The sequence below is a fragment of the Typopeltis vanoorti genome, chromosome 21, assembly GCF_054136105.1.
Source record: "Typopeltis vanoorti isolate ZY-2024b chromosome 21, IOZ_Tvanoo_1.0, whole genome shotgun sequence".
Classification (NCBI taxonomy): domain Eukaryota; kingdom Metazoa; phylum Arthropoda; class Arachnida; order Uropygi; family Thelyphonidae; genus Typopeltis; species Typopeltis vanoorti.
In genome coordinates this window covers 46689211-46709585 of record NC_143569.1, presented here as the reverse complement: position 1 = coordinate 46709585, position 20375 = coordinate 46689211, and the positions used below count along the sequence as shown (strand labels likewise).

Below are 20375 nucleotides of genomic sequence, written 5' to 3'. Positions count from 1 at the left end.
TTTTTGTGATGTGCTGTTATAATTACCAATCTTCAGATTGATGCACCAAAGAAAAAGAAGAAGAAGTCCTTGCCAATATGATATTGGAATAATAATTATCTGCAAAGCATTATGGGAGATACTGAGACAAGGAGTGATGAGAGCTTGGTCCACCTTTGCTATGAGTTGCCTCAGTTCTGAACTACTTCAGGTGCAGACTTTGTTTGCCTACACTTGGGTAAAGGATTAAACTAAATTTATTATAGCCTAACCAAGTGAAAAAAAAAAAATTCCAAAACTCTAACCATGGTTATGTACCTTCTGATCAGAAGTGATTAGTTTGAAAGCTTCAGTCACTTGCTTTGCTGTTGCTCCACCACCAACATCAAGAAAGTTAGCAGGATTTCCACCATGAAGTTTAATAATGTCCATAGTAGCCATTGCTAAGCCTGCCCCATTAACTATAAAACAAATAATATATATATATATATATATATTATTTTTTTTTCTATTACATAAATGCCATTTCTCTAATCATAAGATTTATCACAAAAGAAAGAAACATGTTATTATCAAAATCAAAACACACACACACATATGCTGCTTGGAAAGAAGTCAATGGACACTAGAGTGTGAGGAACAAACAGCCAGAGAGCCTGCCTTAATAAGCCCATCAGTCAAGTGTGGTGACATTCATGTCCACAAACCATGGAGTTACAGTACAGGCTTATGACACAATACATTATTCTTGATGAAAGAGACATTGTCAGTTCTGTAGAAATGCCACAAAATAGGAAGCACTGCAGAGTGTTCTCTGTTTTCTAGAATGTTCAGATACCTCTTGGAGTTCAATGTTTGTGACACCACAAACACAGAGGTCGAGGCCAAACCAGTGAAAAACAGGACCATACATCACAATGTCACTTCAGAATTTCATAGTTGGGGTTACACACACTCTAGTAAGAAAGTTCACTGGGCATCCACCACACCCATACCTGTCCATCAGAGGGGTGTAGTGCACTTCGTCATTCCATAACATATAGCTTTCCAAGCTTCCAAGTCCCACCGTATATGCTCTTTGCAGCACTGAAGACGATGCTGCATGTTGGCTCGAGTAATGTAGAGCTTGCATATTGAAGTCCATTTTGTGAGCATCAGTTCTGAATATTTTTTGTGCAGATTTGTGTTCCAGTCAATGTTTTCGGAACTCTGCATTCAATGTGTTGGCCGATGAATGGAAAGGATATGTTAAATCTTGAATGAAAGGTTTAAATTGTCATAAAACTTTCATTTGGGATTTAACTAGGATACAAATTAATTTTCCTAAAGAAGTACTTGTATATAGGTATAAATGAAATTGTAAATAACATATCGGTCCTTGTTTTGTGAATTCCTCTGTTTTGCTTTATTGTTAACTGTCCTATGTATAATTGAAAGGAATCGGATTTTTGTGAGAATTATATTAGAACAGAAAAGGTTAGATCGAAGTTCACATTGAAATAATTGGCTTAAAGACATAACCTGAGGCAGTCGCGAGGACCGAGGTGCACGCGAGACATCTACGTGGAGAACATATCGAGGAGAAGATAGTACTGAGTGCAATCAGTGACATAGGGAGAGAGCAGAAATGTGGAGGTATAAGAAGCATAGCAGCGCGGGCTCGAGGCTCTTTTTTCTCCTCATCTCCCTTTGGCTTTCGGATACCGGTAGAAGTGGCCTGAGTGGTCGGGAAGGATTATGGCCAGCGGCAGCTAAGTGACCAGGCGACGGTCCAGTCCAGGCATATCTACGGTACAATTAGACAGTCAGCGAGAACCGAATCACGAGGACCTGTCCAGGCAGAGCAGTCTCGCCCACATCGCAAGAGGATGATTCATGAACGTAGTCACTAGAGAGTCATATCCGAAGACAACAGGCCGTAGAATGAGCTAACAAATCACGTGCTCACAAAGGACTGATCGGGAGAAGATACCAGCACGAACCAGATGGTCGGTAATGTAAAATCTTTCTAGTTCCATTGTATTCTGAGCTAAGCTGAAGAGCAGAAAAGTGCTGATATATTATGTGATAATTAGTAACAGGACTCTAGTGCTTAACTTATCGATAAATTATTGTAACTCTTAAAGTGCACAGTAATAGAGTTTCACATTGAATTGTTGAGGTATGCCATTGTCTGTTAGCCTTAGATGAATGACATAATCGCTAGCTTAATCGTGTTACATGAGTAGAAGCAGGACAACCTAAATTCGATATTGTCTCATAATGTGATGCATTGATTGTAGTTCTATTTTGTCTAGTTAATAATTGTTATGTGCAAGTGTAATTCAGTTTAGTTAAGTGAACTTTTGATAAATGTACAACGAGCTAAAGAATGAATAAACATTCATGTTTTCTTTACCTTATAAAGTTGCCTGATCTCTAAAATCAATGCACCACTCACTAAAGTCAGAACCTGTACGAATTCAAATGCAGCGGATTGGCTACGACTGCATGTAGAATAAGTTTGTTAAAGATTTGTAATTGGGATTGCTGTTTGCTAGATTCTAGAATCATAAAATAGTCTGTGTGTTAACTCCATGACAAGGAGAGTTCTCTTGTATAGGAAATAAGATGGCGCAGCGTTATCAAACAAATTTTTCTTAATTCTGAAAGGGAGTTAATTCCAGATTTTGCATTCAAAGAGGCTTGCCTCTTTGAATGCATTGACTCTAGCCCGAGACAGACTCTTTGTCTGCTGAGCTTTGCACTCATATCCAACTGAAGGAGCAGCCACCGAAGGGATAGGATTTAGCTAAAGCAGTTTATAGTAGCAGAGGGGTCAAGGATAGACAAATTACTATGTTTGTAGGTACATCTAACAGTTTTCGAACGGAGTAGAGTAAGGATAAGGGAGAGGATTTCTAGAATACCATGAAACACTAAAATGTAAGAAAACAAACAATAATAGCAGAAAACTAACAGATAATATGTTTTTACATATTATCCTTTCCAGCATCTATAGTAACATTCAGTGAGTGTGGTGGGTTGTCTACTGCAGGTAGCACCTGCAGTAGACAACCTCAGTATGGTATCACAGACTGTTGACCTAGGGTAGCCCAATTTGTAGAACAGATAGACCTGCAACATGGCATCCTATCACAATGCCTCTTTCAAACTCCATCAGTTCCCTTCTTGTAGCCATTTCATCCAGACACAGTTGCACTGACTTGGGAGCATCATATTTCTCCAATTTCTACCAGCTACAAACCTGTGACTCATTATATGGTACCTTGCCCATGGGGTATCCACTGACTTCTTTTCAAGCAGTGTATAAACACACAGACTAGAAGGTGGAAAATAGCATTAAGTATAATTTAGTCTTAATTTAATATTACTTTCTGATACACAAAAAAATGTTTATAAAAATAATTCAAATTCAACAGTAAAATTATTTCAATAACCGAGCCGCTCATTTGCCAAATCAATTAACTCCACAAAACAAAAAGTAGAGAAAATTAATAATGCAATATACATTCTTTTTTAAAATTCCTTTTAAAATTTAAATTCAAATAAACATTATAGAATGTATTATTACAGGCGTAGCTTTTATCTAATGACATATAAAATGCATAGAATAGTATATCCTTGGAATGAACGTTATTATTTTAACATTTTTCACATAACTAAGGGAGTTGATCGATTTGGCAAGTGAATATAACTCAGTAACTCATTAACATGTTAGGTGCTGTGTCGGTCACTGATGATGATTTTCCGTTCAGGCCACATCGGTCATTGGTGACCAACGATAATAAAATGTAATAAAATTTACTAAATTTTATAATATTCTGATATTAAAAATTAACACAAAGTGATGCAATTTTTGAGGCTTATTTATAGTTTACAATCTATTTACAATTTCTTTATCTCGACAATTTGTAAGATGAGAAGCTAATTTGTTTCGAAATTCTGTAATAGATGTATTTTTTTTGGTTACATTTTTAAATAAAGGGTGTGTGGCATAAATGAAAAGGTAAACAAAGTGGACTTAGCACTTAATGTGTTAATTGTATTTCTCTTTTCAAAATTTTACTTTTTTTATGATGGGATAACGGTAAACAGTTTACTGTTATTGTCTAATATATACTGTTGCATTAAAAAAATTACTTAACTAAATTCTTATAAGTATTTGAATTGTATTATTGCAATGATTTACATCATACTGGCTTCTGAAATAAATTATTTATTATTATCAATGGTAAAAAAAAATTTTTGTCATTTAGTGGTGTTAAGTCTAATTATTAAGGAAATTTATTTTAAATATAAAAAGTTAAGCATCAGGCAAGTGCTTTGGCACTAACATTTAAAAAAAAATTTAAAAAGTGGAGTTAATCACTTTGGCCTTGGCTCAATTGTAAGTGAATATGCAAAACTGTATTATTAGATATAACTGATCAACAAAGTGAAAATTTTTATTTTGCCTAAAGAAAAAGCAGGAGTGTCTGATTCAGATATTCTGAATTAAAGTATGCAGTATTATGCAATTAGTATGCGAAGATGTAATTTTAAACCTGAAAAACTGGAGAGGGGTGGGGATTCTAGTATAAAATTGTATTATAATCCCTCTCTCTCTCCCTCCAGCTTTTCAGGGGTCAAAATTACATGTTCACATACTAATTGCATTTCATTTTAATTTATAGCATATGCATATATGCTATCGGAACACAAGCAATTTACAGACAAAAAATACTAGTTGTGGTGGTGGGTGGTGGATGGCAATGATGTGGATGATTGGTAGTAGAAGTTCAATAATGGTGGAGATGGAAAGTTATACAGTAACTTTCCATCTCATCACAGGAGAACACTCCTGCGATGAGTCTTTGGACTCCTAGGAAGTGTCACGAATAATAATAATATATGAATTTGCATACAGGTTCAAAAAGTTTATATATAGAAGAGTAATGCAATCAGAAGAACCTGTCAATACTTGAGATAGAAAATTAAATAAAAACTAGATGAATACAGGCAGCTCTTAAATATTATTTCATCAAAAATGCTCAAATATGGAGATATAAACACTGATTAGAAAGTCAAATTCTAGACGACTGGAGGAGAACTGTCAACAGCACCCATCTATTAAAAAAAAAGGAAATAAAACCGAATGTGAGAATCAGAGGGATTTTCTTACTGAGTATTCCAAATAAGGTTTATATTTGATTTTCACTTTAAGACGAACAGTTTTGAAATCATGGGAATATAACAAGCATCTGTACTTGAGTTTTGTTGATCTGGAAAAGCCATATGACATTATGGCATCAAAATGCTAAAATCATATGGTGTAAATGGGTAATTATGTTGAATAATACATAGTCAGTATGTAAACATCAAGTCAGCAGCTAGAACTGGAGGCACAGGAAGATCGTTTGCTGTTAAATCAGATGTGAGACAAGAGTGCACATTATCTACACAGATAATCATCATCTTTTTGGATCACAATACAAAGGAAAGTGGCATTAGGCCTAATATCAAAATTGGAGATATTCAACTTAACTGTTTACTTTATGCAGATGATGTACTCCTAAAACAAATCCCATAGAAGTATGCTGTAATATAATAGTTGTAATAAATTCGATATGAAAATCAAAAATAAAAAGACTATGAAAATAAGCGAGAAACACTGAACACATTAACTGCATTCTAAATAAAGAACCTATAGAACAAGTAAAACATTTTAGCTATTTAGGTACAATTTTTAGTGAAAATGGTAAATTAAATACAGAAATAACAACAAAATAGGCAAAGGTGAGATGAAATCAAATGAATAAATTTATATAAAATAAAAAAGAAATTAGAATACTAAACCAGCTGTATACAAGACGGTGAGTGTTTAAAACAATTTTGTGTGTGCGTGCGTGCTGAGTCCATACACAAGAGGTTGGTTAATCAACCTATAGTATGTTAGTACAGTATATGGGGCTAGGAAAGGAGAAACCTGTTTATATTTGATTTAAAAGTCAGTATATTGTATCCTAAACACATCAGAGGGCTGAATGAATAAATTTATATGAAATAAAAAATTAGTCAGAAAATTAAACTAGCTGTATACAAGGCAGTGAGTGTTCAAACCAATTATATCTTTATGGATGTGAGAACTGGGTTAACAACAAAATACTTGATCAAAGACTGGAGACCACAGATATGGAAGTTCTAAGAAAAATTAGGTGACTGAACAGCTGGCAACAATGACAGAAACATATTAATAATGAAGACATTAGTAAGGAACCTAATTTTGTTAGTATTCAGGAATGTGTAAGCAGAGCTAATCTAAATCTAAACTTTAACAGAATGGCAGAAGTTAACAAAATCTTTTTTTTTTCTTTCTTCCTGTAAGATGGAAGGAAAAAGATGCTGCAGAAGCCCAAGATCTAGCTGGATTGATATAAGAAGAGCCTTAGAAGACCGAAACATAAACTATGATGATATTCAGAGAAAAATTGCCAACATGAACTTGGTAATGATGTAAACTCTTTGTGATACAGTATTATCATAATATCCTGTACACTCCTATAAGTACAGATTAGGAATATGATGATGATGAAGATTGTATAGTATATACATATAGTCTTTGTATCACTGAGAAAGGATCAAGTTATTTGAATATTTGATAGATGGACTGAGTTATTCATTCTAAAATATTTTATGTTCATGTTACCAATAAATAATCATGCAGTTTTTACTGTGCAAGGATGTGTGAATCGCAGGTATCTTTAAAAACTTGTCTTAAAAAATCTTCCTCAAAGTCTGACTTACAATATCCATCAGTGACTCCTCTAATTAAAAATGAGCAAAAATCAACAAACGTGCTGGATGATGTTTCATAATATACAATGTTTCATGATGGAATTGTTCACTGATAGTACCCATGTTTGGAGGAAATAAATCCCATAGTGAATGTGGAAAATATCTCTTTAATGATATATAACATCCCATCACTTTATAATTGTGGCATATCTTCTACAAGATATCTATGTGTTACAGTGTTTGATCTGGTGCCACTACTGTTTCCCATGATTTTTTCATTCTGTTTCCTACAATTTCCTTTGGTTTCTTTCCTGAAATACAAAAACACTGTTTCTATCATTGATGACTTCCTGTCATTTCTTTTGTTTCATGGGGATGGGATAGTGGACAGGGGATGATCCATTTTAATTCCCTCAACTCAGCATAGCAAACCATAACAAATATCTACTGTATTTTCTTATTAACTATAATTTACTAAGTGCAGTAGATTCTCACTATAGTAAACTCATTGGGAACATAGAATATTTGCTATGGTGAATTAATTTATTATTTTTTTGATAGCATCATATCTGTGAAGTTTTGGTTGGGATTTTTAGGTGGTGGTTTGTTATAGACAGTAAGCTTGTTATAGTGGTAGTTGGTTGAGAGTAGACAATAAGGATAAAAGACAGTTATAAAAGTAGTACAGAAGGAAGGAAGAAATGATTATTATAGTAAATTAACAGGGTGAGCACAGATCTCTTTAATATCTTCTCATATTCACAGAAAGCAATATCATATTGGTCAGTTACACACACACCACTGCTTGGAAAGAAGTCAATGGACACCATAGTGTGAGGAACAAAGCCATGGTGCCCACCTTAATAAGATGTAGGACCTTTTTTCCCTGCAACAAGTGCAGCAATCCTATGGGGTATACTTTCCACAGGCATATGATAGTAATTAATGGGAATTTTGGATCATTCTTCCTGTAGGCATGTAATGAAATCCTGGACTATTGTGAGGGTGGATGTCCCTTGACCTCACCCAATGTTCCAGTTCATTCCACACATGTTCAATAGGGTTGAGATCATAGTTCTGTGGAGGCCAGGTAAGTGTGGTGACATTTGTGTCCACAAATCATGCAGTTACGGCAGCAGCCTTATGACCATTGTGTCTTTCTGAAAGACACAATGGTCAGTTCCACAGAAATGCCATAAATAAGAAGCGATGCACTGTCCAAAATGTTTCAGTTACCTCATAGAGTTCAATGTTCATGGCACCACAAACAGAAGTCTGAAGACAAACCAGATAAAACAGGACCATACCATCACATCGCCACTACCAAATTTCATAGTTGGGGTTATGCACCCTGGTAAGAGACGTTCGCAGGCATCCACCATACCCATCAACGTGATTCATCGCTTCATAACACAGCTTTCCGAGCTTCCACCTCCCACTGTACATGCTCTTTGCACCACTGAAGAAGATGCTGCATGCTGGTTTGGATAATGTGGGGATTGCATATTGCGGTCCTACCATGGAAACCCATGTTGTGAACCTTGTTTCTGAATGTTTTTGTGTAGATTTGTGTTCCACTCAATGTCCGGAACCCCACAATCAATGTGTCGGCTGACAAATGGCAGTTTTTACATATTATCCTTTGAAGTACCCTACAGTTAAGTTCAGTGAGTGTGGTGGGTTGTCCACTGTGGGTAGCACTTGCAGTTGACTCCCTGCGCTTCCATCTCAGTATCACTGACTGTTGACCAGGGATGGCCCAATTTGCCAAACAGATAAGCCTGCAACATATTATCCTATTACAATGTTTATTTCAAACTCCATCAGTTCCTGTCTCACAGCCATTTCACTTGGACACAATTGCACTGGGAGCATCATATTCCTGCAATTTATACTGGCTACAAACCTGTGACTTGTTACATGACATGGTGCACCTTGCCCATGGAGGTGTCCATTGAATTCTTTCTATGCAGTGTGTATATATGCATGCATATAGATAAATAACAGAAAAATTGGGTGCATATGCCATAAAGCAAGTGAACTTAGGAGAAATGATTTTGGTTCAATAAACATAAATTGCTTTTGCCAAATAATAGCTTGAAGAGATAAAAAAACAGTTTATTTTATTTTTCAGAACAAAGTTTAAACTATTCATGGAGGAGATTTCAAAAAAAAAATAATAAATAAAATAACTGAATGGAATGTAGATATGGGATGGATGGGTGTGTGTATGGGGTGCGGGGGTAAATGAACTATGTCCTACTTCATTTCTTCGAGATTCTGACAGCCAGAATCACAATCAACTTGTATTATAGCAAACAATATTACAACTCGCTCACAATAATAAGTTACTGAGAAGTCTTGGATAAAGCCTCATAATGCTAAAGGAAGTTTGTTGTAGCAAACCCTATATATAATAAAGAACTAGAGCTTTTGTCCCTACAAGTTTTCTTTAATGAGAGTTGACTATATTTTGTATTTCAACAAAATGTTATTGTTTGAGAGCATATCAATTTTCAGATACATTATTCTGTGCACATCCATGGGGAAAAACAACAATGACCACAAAATTAAATACTGTTTATGCTTTGCAAAGTGATATCATTTAAGCTCTAGGTCCTTAGCTTCCAAATTCAAGTGATTTCAAAATGTCTCTAGAATCATCCCTCATGATATATTTCTGCAAATGAGAGTTGTCTATACTTATTCTGTTAATAGCCCAAATTTTCAATTAATAGCCCAAATCTATGATATAGGAGAAATACCAAAGGAGTTTATGAAATCAACCATAATACCAATACCAAAAAAGAATAATGCAAACAAATGCAGCCAATTTAGAACAATAGCTTTAATCCCACATCTTAGCAAAATTCTGCTAAAAATTATTCAAAATAGAATTTATTCAAAAATAGATTGTCTATTGGATGAAGACCAATTTGGATTCAGAAAGAATAAAGGAACAAGAGAGGCAATACTCTGTTTAAGAACAATAATAGAGAGAAGATTAGACCTTAGTCAAAATACTTACATTTGCTTCCTTGATTTAGAGAAAGCGTTTGATAAAGTAAACCAGCAAATATTCCTAAATTGTCTAACTAAATAAATAGTGGCATAAAGATAAATGGTGAGCAAGTCATGTGTATAAGATTTGCTGATGACATAGCCCTTGTAGCAGAAAACAGAAGAACGTTAAAAACAATGCTGCTAAAATTACTAAATAATAACCTTGAAAAATATAAAATGAAAATCAACACAGATAAGACTAAAATCATTGTTACAGGCAAAATCCCTATCAATACAGAGCAGATAGACATCAGCAGGGAACAAATAAAACAAGTGAAAAGCTTTAAATATTTAGGAAGCCTGGCGAAACAAGAGAAGACATAAGATCAAGAATAAACAATGCAAAAGCCCCCAATTCTCTAAGATGAAAAGCATATTAACAGGAAACCTCAACCTACAATTGAAAAAAAAATTAGTAAAGACATTGATATGGAGCATTGCACTGTATGGATGTGAAACCTGGATTCTAGGCAGAGAAGATGTAAGAATATTGGAGGCTTTTGAAATGTGGTGCTGGTGCCGCATGAACAAAATAAAATGGACAGAAAAAAAATCAAACCAACAAGTCCTGAGAGAGATAAACGAAACAAGAACTCTAATTAAATCGATCAAAATTAGAAGGGATAGGTGGTTTGGACATATACTTCGACATGATGGACGATGAACTTGTGAAAAGAATAACTGAAGGCAAAATAGAGGGGAAAAGAAGAAGAGGCAGACCAAGGAAAAGCTTTCTTGACCTAGTCAAAGACAGCACGGGTTTGAGGAGTTACCAGGAGGTTAAGAAGAAAGCCAATGACAGAGCGGAATGGAGGAAATTGCTGCTGAGCTACCAGTCCCAAGACTGATGCAATTGATGATGATGATGATTCCTCTGAAATAAATTCAATGAATTTATTGAAAGGATCTTAAGCATTATATGAATGTGCAATTGTCACTTATACTCAGTATCCTGAGTTTCAAACTCACATCAACTCAAACTGCAGAATCACCCTTATTCATAACACCCAACTACTGATTTGCAATCTTAAGGTTAGAAAATGGAAATAATTCAATGCTGTATAAGTAATGGGTGGACTTGCTTCAACTTGTTAAAAAATCCTTTATTGAAATGTAATCTCCATTGAAGGATATCAGAAGAGGAAGATTCTTCAAAAAAATGCAATTCAAAATTGAAGAATATGAAATTATAGTTCCCTCACTTTTTTTTTTTTTTTTTTACAAAACAACATAAAAAATCACTTGCTATAATCATGATAAACTTTAGCAAACATATGCAAAATAATTCTGTATGTTAAAATTTGCTATTGTATTTACAATGATGAAACTTTATTCAATAAATTTTCATCCATTTTTCAGATGTCTAATTTTCATCAAATAGTATAATCAAGTCACATGAAGAATATGATTCAATGAAAATATCAGGATTAAATCACAAATCAATACCAAAGGTAGTAATATCAAAATATGAAATTATACAAATAAGTAGGTTGTAATTTACCTAAACAGCCAATATCACCATCCAGGGCAATGTAGTTTAGATTGTGTTCATGAGCACGTCGTTCCCGTTCATCTTCTTGAGTCCAATCTCTTAAATTAAATATATTTGTCTGTCTGAAATTGGCATTATCATCAAAACGACACTTTGCATCTAAACAATATACTGTAAGTAAAAAAAGTAAATAATAATACACCATTATGACAGTATTTTATTCAAGAAATAGTACAGTAATCTACCGTTTATCCGACCCTTCAATTATAAGAATACCAAGTTCAGATAATTGAAGTACTATTACGTGGTGCTCTACAGAGAAGTCGGTTGACAAGTAAGGGTCAGTTATCTGAAAGGTCACTGTTTTTAAAGGTCAGATAAAGGTAGATTACTGTAGTCGCAACAAATATTAGCATGTCAATGCCTTCTAAACAATGGGACCCATGCAGTCAACAAGGTTCGTGTTCCAGTTATAATTTATATATTTATGAATGACTTATGAAATTAAAGAAAGAATTTTTAAGAATTATTTTAAGGGATAAAGTTTAAGTGTCAAATTTATAAAATACATATATTTGTTGCAATGCAATTTCAAAATCGCTTTAATGTAACTTTTTTTTTTTTCTTATCATATATTAAGCAAAAAATTCACTTGAAGGTCAAGACTAGATAATTGGATCAAAGCTATAAGAAATGGAACAGAGAACTAGCTGAGATTTCTGATCTAATACCAAATCAGCTATCTCTGGAATGCCCTGACTGAACATCATTGGATGCTGAGCAAGCAAGCAAACTAGCAATTTGAAACATAATAAATTGTATTCCATATGGCTGAAGCTACATATCCATTATGATGGTAAATATATAACCATTACAAAGCTAGTTAGGGAAATGCCAAGTTAAACAAGGCCTAAGTTGATGTGAAAATTGAGACTTAAGTAGAAGATATAATAATAGTAATAAATAAATATGGATGTCAGTTATGTAAATATATATATATTATTTATTTTCATAGAATTTTCGTCTATGTTTCATAGCCATTTTCAATATAGTAGGAAGAGATAAACATAAAAACAAATAATTAAATTAGCACATGATATTATTATGTGCTATCAACTGCAAGAGGATAACTCCATCTACATTAATAGATGTAAGAAATAAAATAAAATAAAAATAAAATTTCAATTTTATTTTTATTTATTTTTATTTCCATAAAAAATAAATTTTTTTTTTATTTTTTATGAAACACACGAATGATGAGTATTAGTTAGGATAACTTCCAAAAACTGAAAAAGTTCAGTGCAATCATTTTTGTTGAAGTTAGGCTTGTGAATATGTGCTATAGAGCACATATTCACAAATAAAGAATCTTCCAGAAAGATTCTTTATACAATCTTTCTGGAAGAAAATAACTTTTGTGTAGAACTTGATTGTTATTCCACTGAAACTGAATTCTATGCTTTGTAGACATGACTAGCTAAACCAGATTTATCAGGCAAATGAGGGGAGATATACACTATCTACCAATAACTGTCTGAACACTTCAGCAATTTACAATTGATTCCAGCAGGTGAACCCTAATATCGGGTATGTCCACCTTTTGGCTTTGATCACCTCCTGCACCCTTTGAGGGAGGCTTTCCACCAATGTGAAGAAGACATCAGGTGGAATTTTTCTCCATTCCTTCATCAAAGCAGCACTGAGTTCAGTGACAGATCGAGGACGTGTATCTTTGGACCTCAACTGCCACTCCAATTCATTCCACGGGTGTTTGATGGGAATTGAGGTCAGGACTCTGCACAGGCTAGGGCAGTCATTTAACACCCATCTCTTCATACCATTCCATAACAGTTGCAGCTTTGTGGCATGGGGTATTGTTGTCTTGATGGTAACATGGGTCTGTTCCATAAAAACTCTGTGGTGTAGGCAGCACCTGATTATCCAGAATATCAAGGTACTGAGCTGCTTTCATGGAACCATGGACAGCAACCAGTGGTCCCACTCTAAACCAGCTGAATACACCCTACACTATGACTCCTCCACCACCAAACTTTAGTGTGAGTACAACACACTGTGGTAAGAAGCATTCACCAGGCTGCTTTCACATCCTACCATCAGACTGGAAACAGGTGAACCTTGATTCATTGTTCCAGAGTACTGTTTTCCACTGGAATTGTTCAGTTCACATGCTCTTTACACCAGGCCAGACAAGCTACATTGTCTATTGTTGAGATGTTTGGCTTGTGTGCTGCTGCTCTTCTGTGGAAACCCAGTAAATGGAGTTCTTTTTGTATTAGTGCTCACTGTAGTGTTATGGTGCTCTGGAACCCATCATGAATGGTCTGTACCAATTGTAACCAGTTTTTGCATTTAGTCCAAGTTTAGAGGGCATATTGCTAAGGTAGGTCCATAAGATTACTTGGCTATTGAAGAACACACTAACAAGTAGAGATAAGGAAGTTGTTATTCCTCTTTATAAGACCTTGATACACCCACATCTGGATTACTGTGCTCAGGTCTGATCTCCTAGGTTTCTTAAGGATGAGAAAGATGTCTAGAAGATTCAGAGGTCAGCAACCAAGATGGTGAATGATCTGTGAAATGTTTCCTACGAGGATAGATTGAGGGTATGTGTGGATTGCAGAAGTTGGTTGATAGGCAAAAAAGAGGGGATACGATAGAAACATTTAAGTTATTTCAAGGATTTTATAGGATTGATGCAGGGGAAATGTTTCAGCACTTGGCTAGAGGGTGCAGAACAAGAGGTCAACCCTGGAAGTTGAGTAAAGGCATGGTTAGTAGAGGAGTGAGGACTAGATTTTTTACTTGGATTGTGGTGAATGAAATGGAATGGTTGCCAGAATCAGTTGTGGGTGCTTTGTCTGTTAATGAGTTCAAGGAGAGGTATGATAGATTGTGTGGATAGTTTGGATTTTTCGAGATGAGTTTTTGGACTCCATGGAGGTGCCCATACAATAATAATAATAACTGAAAATATGAATATTTTACTGAAATAATTAGTTTTAATATTATTATTTTTATGTGAATCCCACTCACAAAAATTTATAAATATACTGCAAATTCAGTAATGTGATTACAAAATTCAGTTCTCCTGCTCTGGATGCCAACTATGGAACTTTTCAAAGTACATTGGGAGGGTAATAAACAGGGTAGTGATCATTCACACCAAGCAACAAAAATCATCTACTCACCTAATGATTTTTACCAATATCCACAACAACACTGTGAGATTTTAATAAGTCTTCTGTGTTGAGCAGGCATGCAATCTGCTTGGCCAACCAGAATGGCAAAATATGGTAGAAAATATCAATGGGGGAATACAATCAGGAGTATGTAACATTACTTAAAAAATCTATGAGAAACCTGATATGTGGAAAAACAGCTGGAGTATATGATCTTCAATCTGAAATGAAGAATATGATGGTATTAAAAACTGTAGATGAACTAGTGATACTACATTATCCAGAAGGCCTCATCCTACATGACTGGAGTAGTGTACCACTCCAGTCATGTAAGAAAAAATGCTAAGGATGATGGGGAAAACTGATGAAGAACAACTTGGATTTTGGCAAATTACAGGTGGCTAAATCAGATTTTTAATGGTGACAAAACAGCTGAGAAATTATGAGTATAACATGACTATAATAAGTCTCTAATTTAACTTTACTTTAAAACATACAAAAAAAGCTAACAAGAGGAAAATGAATAATTGTTCAAAACATTATAAATCTGTATTGTAAATGGAATTTTATACAGAGGAAAATGTAGCTCATACATAAGCTGCAAATCAGCAGTTAGGATTGAAGGATGTGTAGCTAGATGGATTAATGCTAACTGTGGTGTAAGACCCGATTGTATGATATTTCATTTATTTATAATCCACATGGACCACGCCAGTAAGGATGGTAGTATTAAACTTGAAATTCAAATATGAGATATTAAGCTAGTTCTTCAGTATTTCATTCCTAGGGTACTGCAGAATCATTCAAAACTTGAAGATCTTCCATCAACCAATAATTTGAATTCTGATCTCTCTCTCTCTCTCTCTCTGTCCAAATCCAAGTTCATTAAACTATGGAATATTGTACTTGCATTAGGGGTGATGAACCAATTATTTTAAAACACTTTATTATAAATACTTGATACTATCCAGAAGAAGAAAATCTAGTTAGACAATAAGTTCTTGCTCATAGATCAATTTATCAGAGACACTATTTGTGAAAATACCTATAGAAGAGGCACATGACTGAACGTTCTTCCAAACTAGTCATATTCCTCCACTTTTCTTTAAGCATGTAGAAACAAGAGCAGCTAATTGTCCACTTATTGCTATCAGCATCTTATTAAACCTATTTTTCAAGTAGGTTCCTCTCTTTTATCTGATCTCTCAGATCAGAAAAAACACATTCAGATCTCTCTTTCATTCTATCTATCTCAGTTCTTCCAATAATTATTATTGGAACAATCTTCTTCACAATGGTTTTCCCAGAGACTACAGCCTAATCAAGAAATTCAGCAACAGATTCCTGCTTTCACCTTTACTTTTTACTGCTGCATAGCACAAATATGTTATACAATTTCCAACCTCTCATGTGTGTGGTGGTCATTATTTAAAAACAAAAAACAAAAAAGTACAGATTGATATAGTTAAGAGTGCTTTAGATTTAAATGTATGTATTGATTAATTCAGTGACCTGAAAAATAACAGAGCAATTTGAGAGAAAAAAAAAATTGTTGAGCAGAAACTAGTCACAATATCTTTATTATTATTATTATCTGAGACCTCCAGGGAATCAAAGACTCATCAAGGAGACTATAAACTACCCAAACCAGATGTCATACCTTCCATTAAATTCATTCACACTAGATGCACTCACTAACCCTAAAGGCAAACTATTCCACCCATTCACTGCTCTGTGAGAGAAAAACCTAGCTCTTACTCCCTTTCTTGACTGTGAACAAACTTGACTTCCATAGATGCCCTCATGTTCTCTCTCCACCCTCCATATAACAAAAAATTTTTTGTCAGATGATATCCTATAATACCCATTCAAAAGTTTATAGACCTCTATCATATCATATCACCCCTCTTTCTCCTGTTAACCAGAGTCTATAATCCACATACATGCAATCTGTCCTCATAATCTAAATCCCATAATCTGGATATAATCTTTGCAACTCTTCTTTGCACACTTTCCAGTTTCTTTATCCCCTTGGAATCCAGGAGACCAAATCTGCACACAATAATCCAAGTGTGGTCTTACCAAAGCCTTATAAAGAAGCAAAATGACTTCCTTGTCCTTACATGTCAAGGTTCGCTTTAACATCGCAATTATCTTCTGAGTTGTATTTGCAACTTTTTGCTATGTGACCTTTAAACTTCAAATTCCTACCCACCAATATGCCAAGATCCCTTGCCTCCTCAGTTTGTTGTAGCATAACCTCACTAATATAATATGCTGGTGGAAATCTCATCGTACCAAAGTGCATAACTTTACACTTACTAACATTAAACTGACAGCCATTTTCATATGTCCAAATTTCCTATTCAAATCATTTTGTAATTGCTGAATATCAGTAGCATCCCTGATTGTCCTGCCTGCTCTTATTATGTCTACTCTCTGTATGAATTTGCATTCTGTTTGCTCACTTTTACAAAGGTTTGTGCTTTGTATAAATAATTATTGCAAATAAAATAAATTATTGCAGTAAAAATGCTAAAATAAAAACAATTAAGGCATTTAAGACTTAGGATAAGGTATTTAAAGAAACAAGTGAAAATTAACATTATCAATGCACCATCTTTGTTTTCTCACTTTCCTTAGAGATTTGTTTTCAAGTATACTTGAAGAACTTACACACAGTCTTTACTTGAAGCATATACTGAATTAGGAAAATAAATATCATGTGTGCCAATCTTTTTTTAAAAAAGACAATTACCAAAATCTTTGTGATTTCAAATGGAATGAAGAATAATGGTACTAGAAACGACTGACCCAAAACAAGTTCTTTTTTTTTTTTTCTGACAAAAAACAATATTAGAAAAAAAAAGTATCATCACTTCTGTAGAATAAAAAATGTAATGTTATTTTACAGAGAAGGTATGCAGAAGAAATATAAATACTCATTTAAGATCTTGAAATTAATTAGAACGAAGGTATAAACATTCTGGGCTTCTTCAGTGAATCAAACTTATCACTAAACATAAGAAAAGAAAAGAACAGAGTTTAACCCACAAAGTAATCCAGTAATAAAAAATATTGAAAAATTAAGAAAAAAAATGATACAAACATTATTGAAGAAAGAATGAAACAGTTCAAAAACAAGAACCAAACCTTGAAGTCTCAGTGGCAAACTCCGAAGAAAACACTGATTGATTCAGCTAGGGAGGCCGTTGTAGCATAACCCCGTGGCAAAGTTGTCTGCAAGAATAGAAATATAAAAATGCCAAGGTGAACATAAGAAATTAAAGAAGTCCTGGAAAAGAAGAATGCATACTGAAAGATCCTAGCAAAGAAGTCAATCGATGCCCCCTAAAAGAATACAGAGAAAAATTTAAGAGAGCTAAGCTATATGTAAGAGTAGGTAAACAAAAGTCATGGTAAGACTTTGGTAAGAATATAGAAAATAAATATCATGTATGATGAAACATATTCCAAACCTCAACAAGTATGGCTGTATAAATCTACCAAAGATTTGAGAGACAGTCATCCTAAAACCAAATTAATATGTTTGTTTGTTTTTAAACTTAGATGGCACCTAATTAAGACTTTAGTCTTCATGTTGCACGCTACAATTACTCACACTAGTCCCACTGTTACATCGGATTGCGGTTGTCTCGCTACTGTAACAAACTTTGTTTGTATGCTCTGAAGATGCTGGATATAATACCAGTGAAATATTAGCATTTAAGTTAATAAATAGTTATTTTCTTATCAATCTGTGTTCGCATCTATACCGTTAAAATCCAATCAACAAATATCAGGTAGCTGGTGTAAAAGGAATCAGGGATGATAAAGGTGACATGAAAACTGAAGATAAGGATATCCTAGACTCTGGAGTAATTGCTTTCATGACTATTAAATGAAACAATACCTCAATACTTGAGGTAGAAAAGCAATCAAAAACCTGAAATGTGAAAATGCAGCTGGAGTAAATGATATTTCACCAGAAATGCTTAAATATGGAGGTATAAAAGTTTTTCAGTGGCTACAATGCATAATTCAGAAGACCTGATTAGAAAGTAAAATTACAGATGATTGGAGTAGAGCTCTCACAATTCTCATCCATCAAAAAAGGGGATAAAGCTGATTTATGCAAGCATACTTACATAACATGATTAGTAGGGGTATGAGGACTAAATGTTTTGCTTGAAGAATTGTGAATGAATGGAATGGGTTGTTAGAGTCAATTGCGAGTGCTTTATCTGTTAATGATTTCAAGGAGAGGTATGATTTATTGTGTGGATAGTTTGGATCTTCCACAATGAGTCTTCAGACTCTATGGAGGTGACCATACAGTAATAATAATAATACTTAAGGAGAGGTTGAGAAAAATTGTGGAAGAGAAACAGAGAACATGCTGGTTTCAGGCCAAATAGAGGTTGTCAGGATCAGATTTTCACTTTAAGATGAATAGTTGAGAAATCATGGAAATGCGAGAAGGATCTATGACATATGACAAGGTGCCCAGAGAAAAGCTTTTCAAAATGCCACCATTTTATAGGGTAAATGGAGCATTAAACCTGATATTAGAATTGGAGATATCAAACTTTGTTCTTTGTTTATGCAGATGAGGTTGTACTTCTAAACACATTCAGTGAAAGTCATCAGAATTCTATAACTAACACTGGATAACAACTGTAACAAATTTTGCATAAATATCAGCAATAAAAAGACAAAAGTTATGAAAATAAGCAAAAATATAAACCTCCAACTACATTCTCAACAGAACAAGTAAAATATTTTGCTATTTAAGCACAATTTTTAGCGAAGATGGCAAATTAAATTCAGAAATAGACAACAGAATAAGAAAAACTGGTATGGTGGGGGAGCTGGCTGAATACATTTATGTGAAATAAGAGAGAAATTAGCCAAAACACTATAGTAGCAGTACACAAGGCAGCGTTCAAACCAGTTTTATGTTATGGATCTGAAAATTGGGTTAGAAATAAAGCACTTGATGAAAGATTACAGACTGCAGATATGACCATTCTCAGAAAAATTACTGGACTGAATAGATGGTGTCAATGGCAGAATCATATGAAAAATGAAGATATTATGAACAAACTTGACATTGCTAGCATTTAAGAATGTGTGAACTAAGATAATAACAAGCATTATTATCTTGTTATTATCTTAGTAACAACTAAGATAATAGGTGTTTGATGCCAAGATGGCAGAAAAAGATTCAGAGAAAGACCAAGATCTAGGTGGATTGATTTGATCAGAAGTGCTCAGAAGACTACAATGTTAAATATGACAATATTGGAATGCTGACATATAACAGACTAATCTGGAGGAAATTGTTGATAGGAAATTAGTAATAATGTAAACTTAATCATGTAGTACTGTCATAGTAGCCTTGGCACCTCTTGAAAGTAGATATATAGATATCAAGAAATTGATGATGATGATAATTTCTATTTGATATGACCCTTATAGAATGTGGTACTTTATCTTGTATATGTCTTGTATTCTGTCTATCTGTCTGTCTGTCTGTCTCTCCCTCTCTCTCTCTGAACTGTTTGCTTTTGCTACAGTGATGATATACGGTTAGTTTTGGTACAAAAATTTGGAAATCTTCAATAAAGTACTGTGTCTAACATATTTCACTTTCAATTATTATGTGGCAGATTCTGTTAAAGTTAAAAAAAAATAATTAAACATGCTTACCATCTCCAGAAGCATCTTCAACCATTGGATTTATTTCTATCATTACTGCATCATATTTGAGGAATACATCATATAATTTTTTGATTATATCTACTGCCTACAGAATAAAAAGAATTATTTTTTCAATGAAAATTTTTATTACTGTATAT

At 34.1% G+C, this 20375-nt stretch overlaps 1 protein-coding gene across 1 annotated transcript in view; it reads right to left on the bottom strand.

Annotated features, from left to right (window-relative positions):
• Window positions 1-20375, bottom strand: part of LOC150094826 (succinate--CoA ligase [ADP-forming] subunit beta, mitochondrial-like) — a 169085-nt gene that overhangs the window by 59422 nt on the left and 89288 nt on the right. The window contains exons 6-8 of the mRNA XM_090411583.1: window positions 20227-20323; window positions 11321-11482; window positions 298-440 (exon numbers count right to left, since the gene is read on the bottom strand). Coding sequence (XP_090267709.1) covers window positions 298-440; window positions 11321-11482; window positions 20227-20323 — 402 coding nt within the window. The remainder of the gene's footprint in view (window positions 1-297; window positions 441-11320; window positions 11483-20226; window positions 20324-20375) is intronic.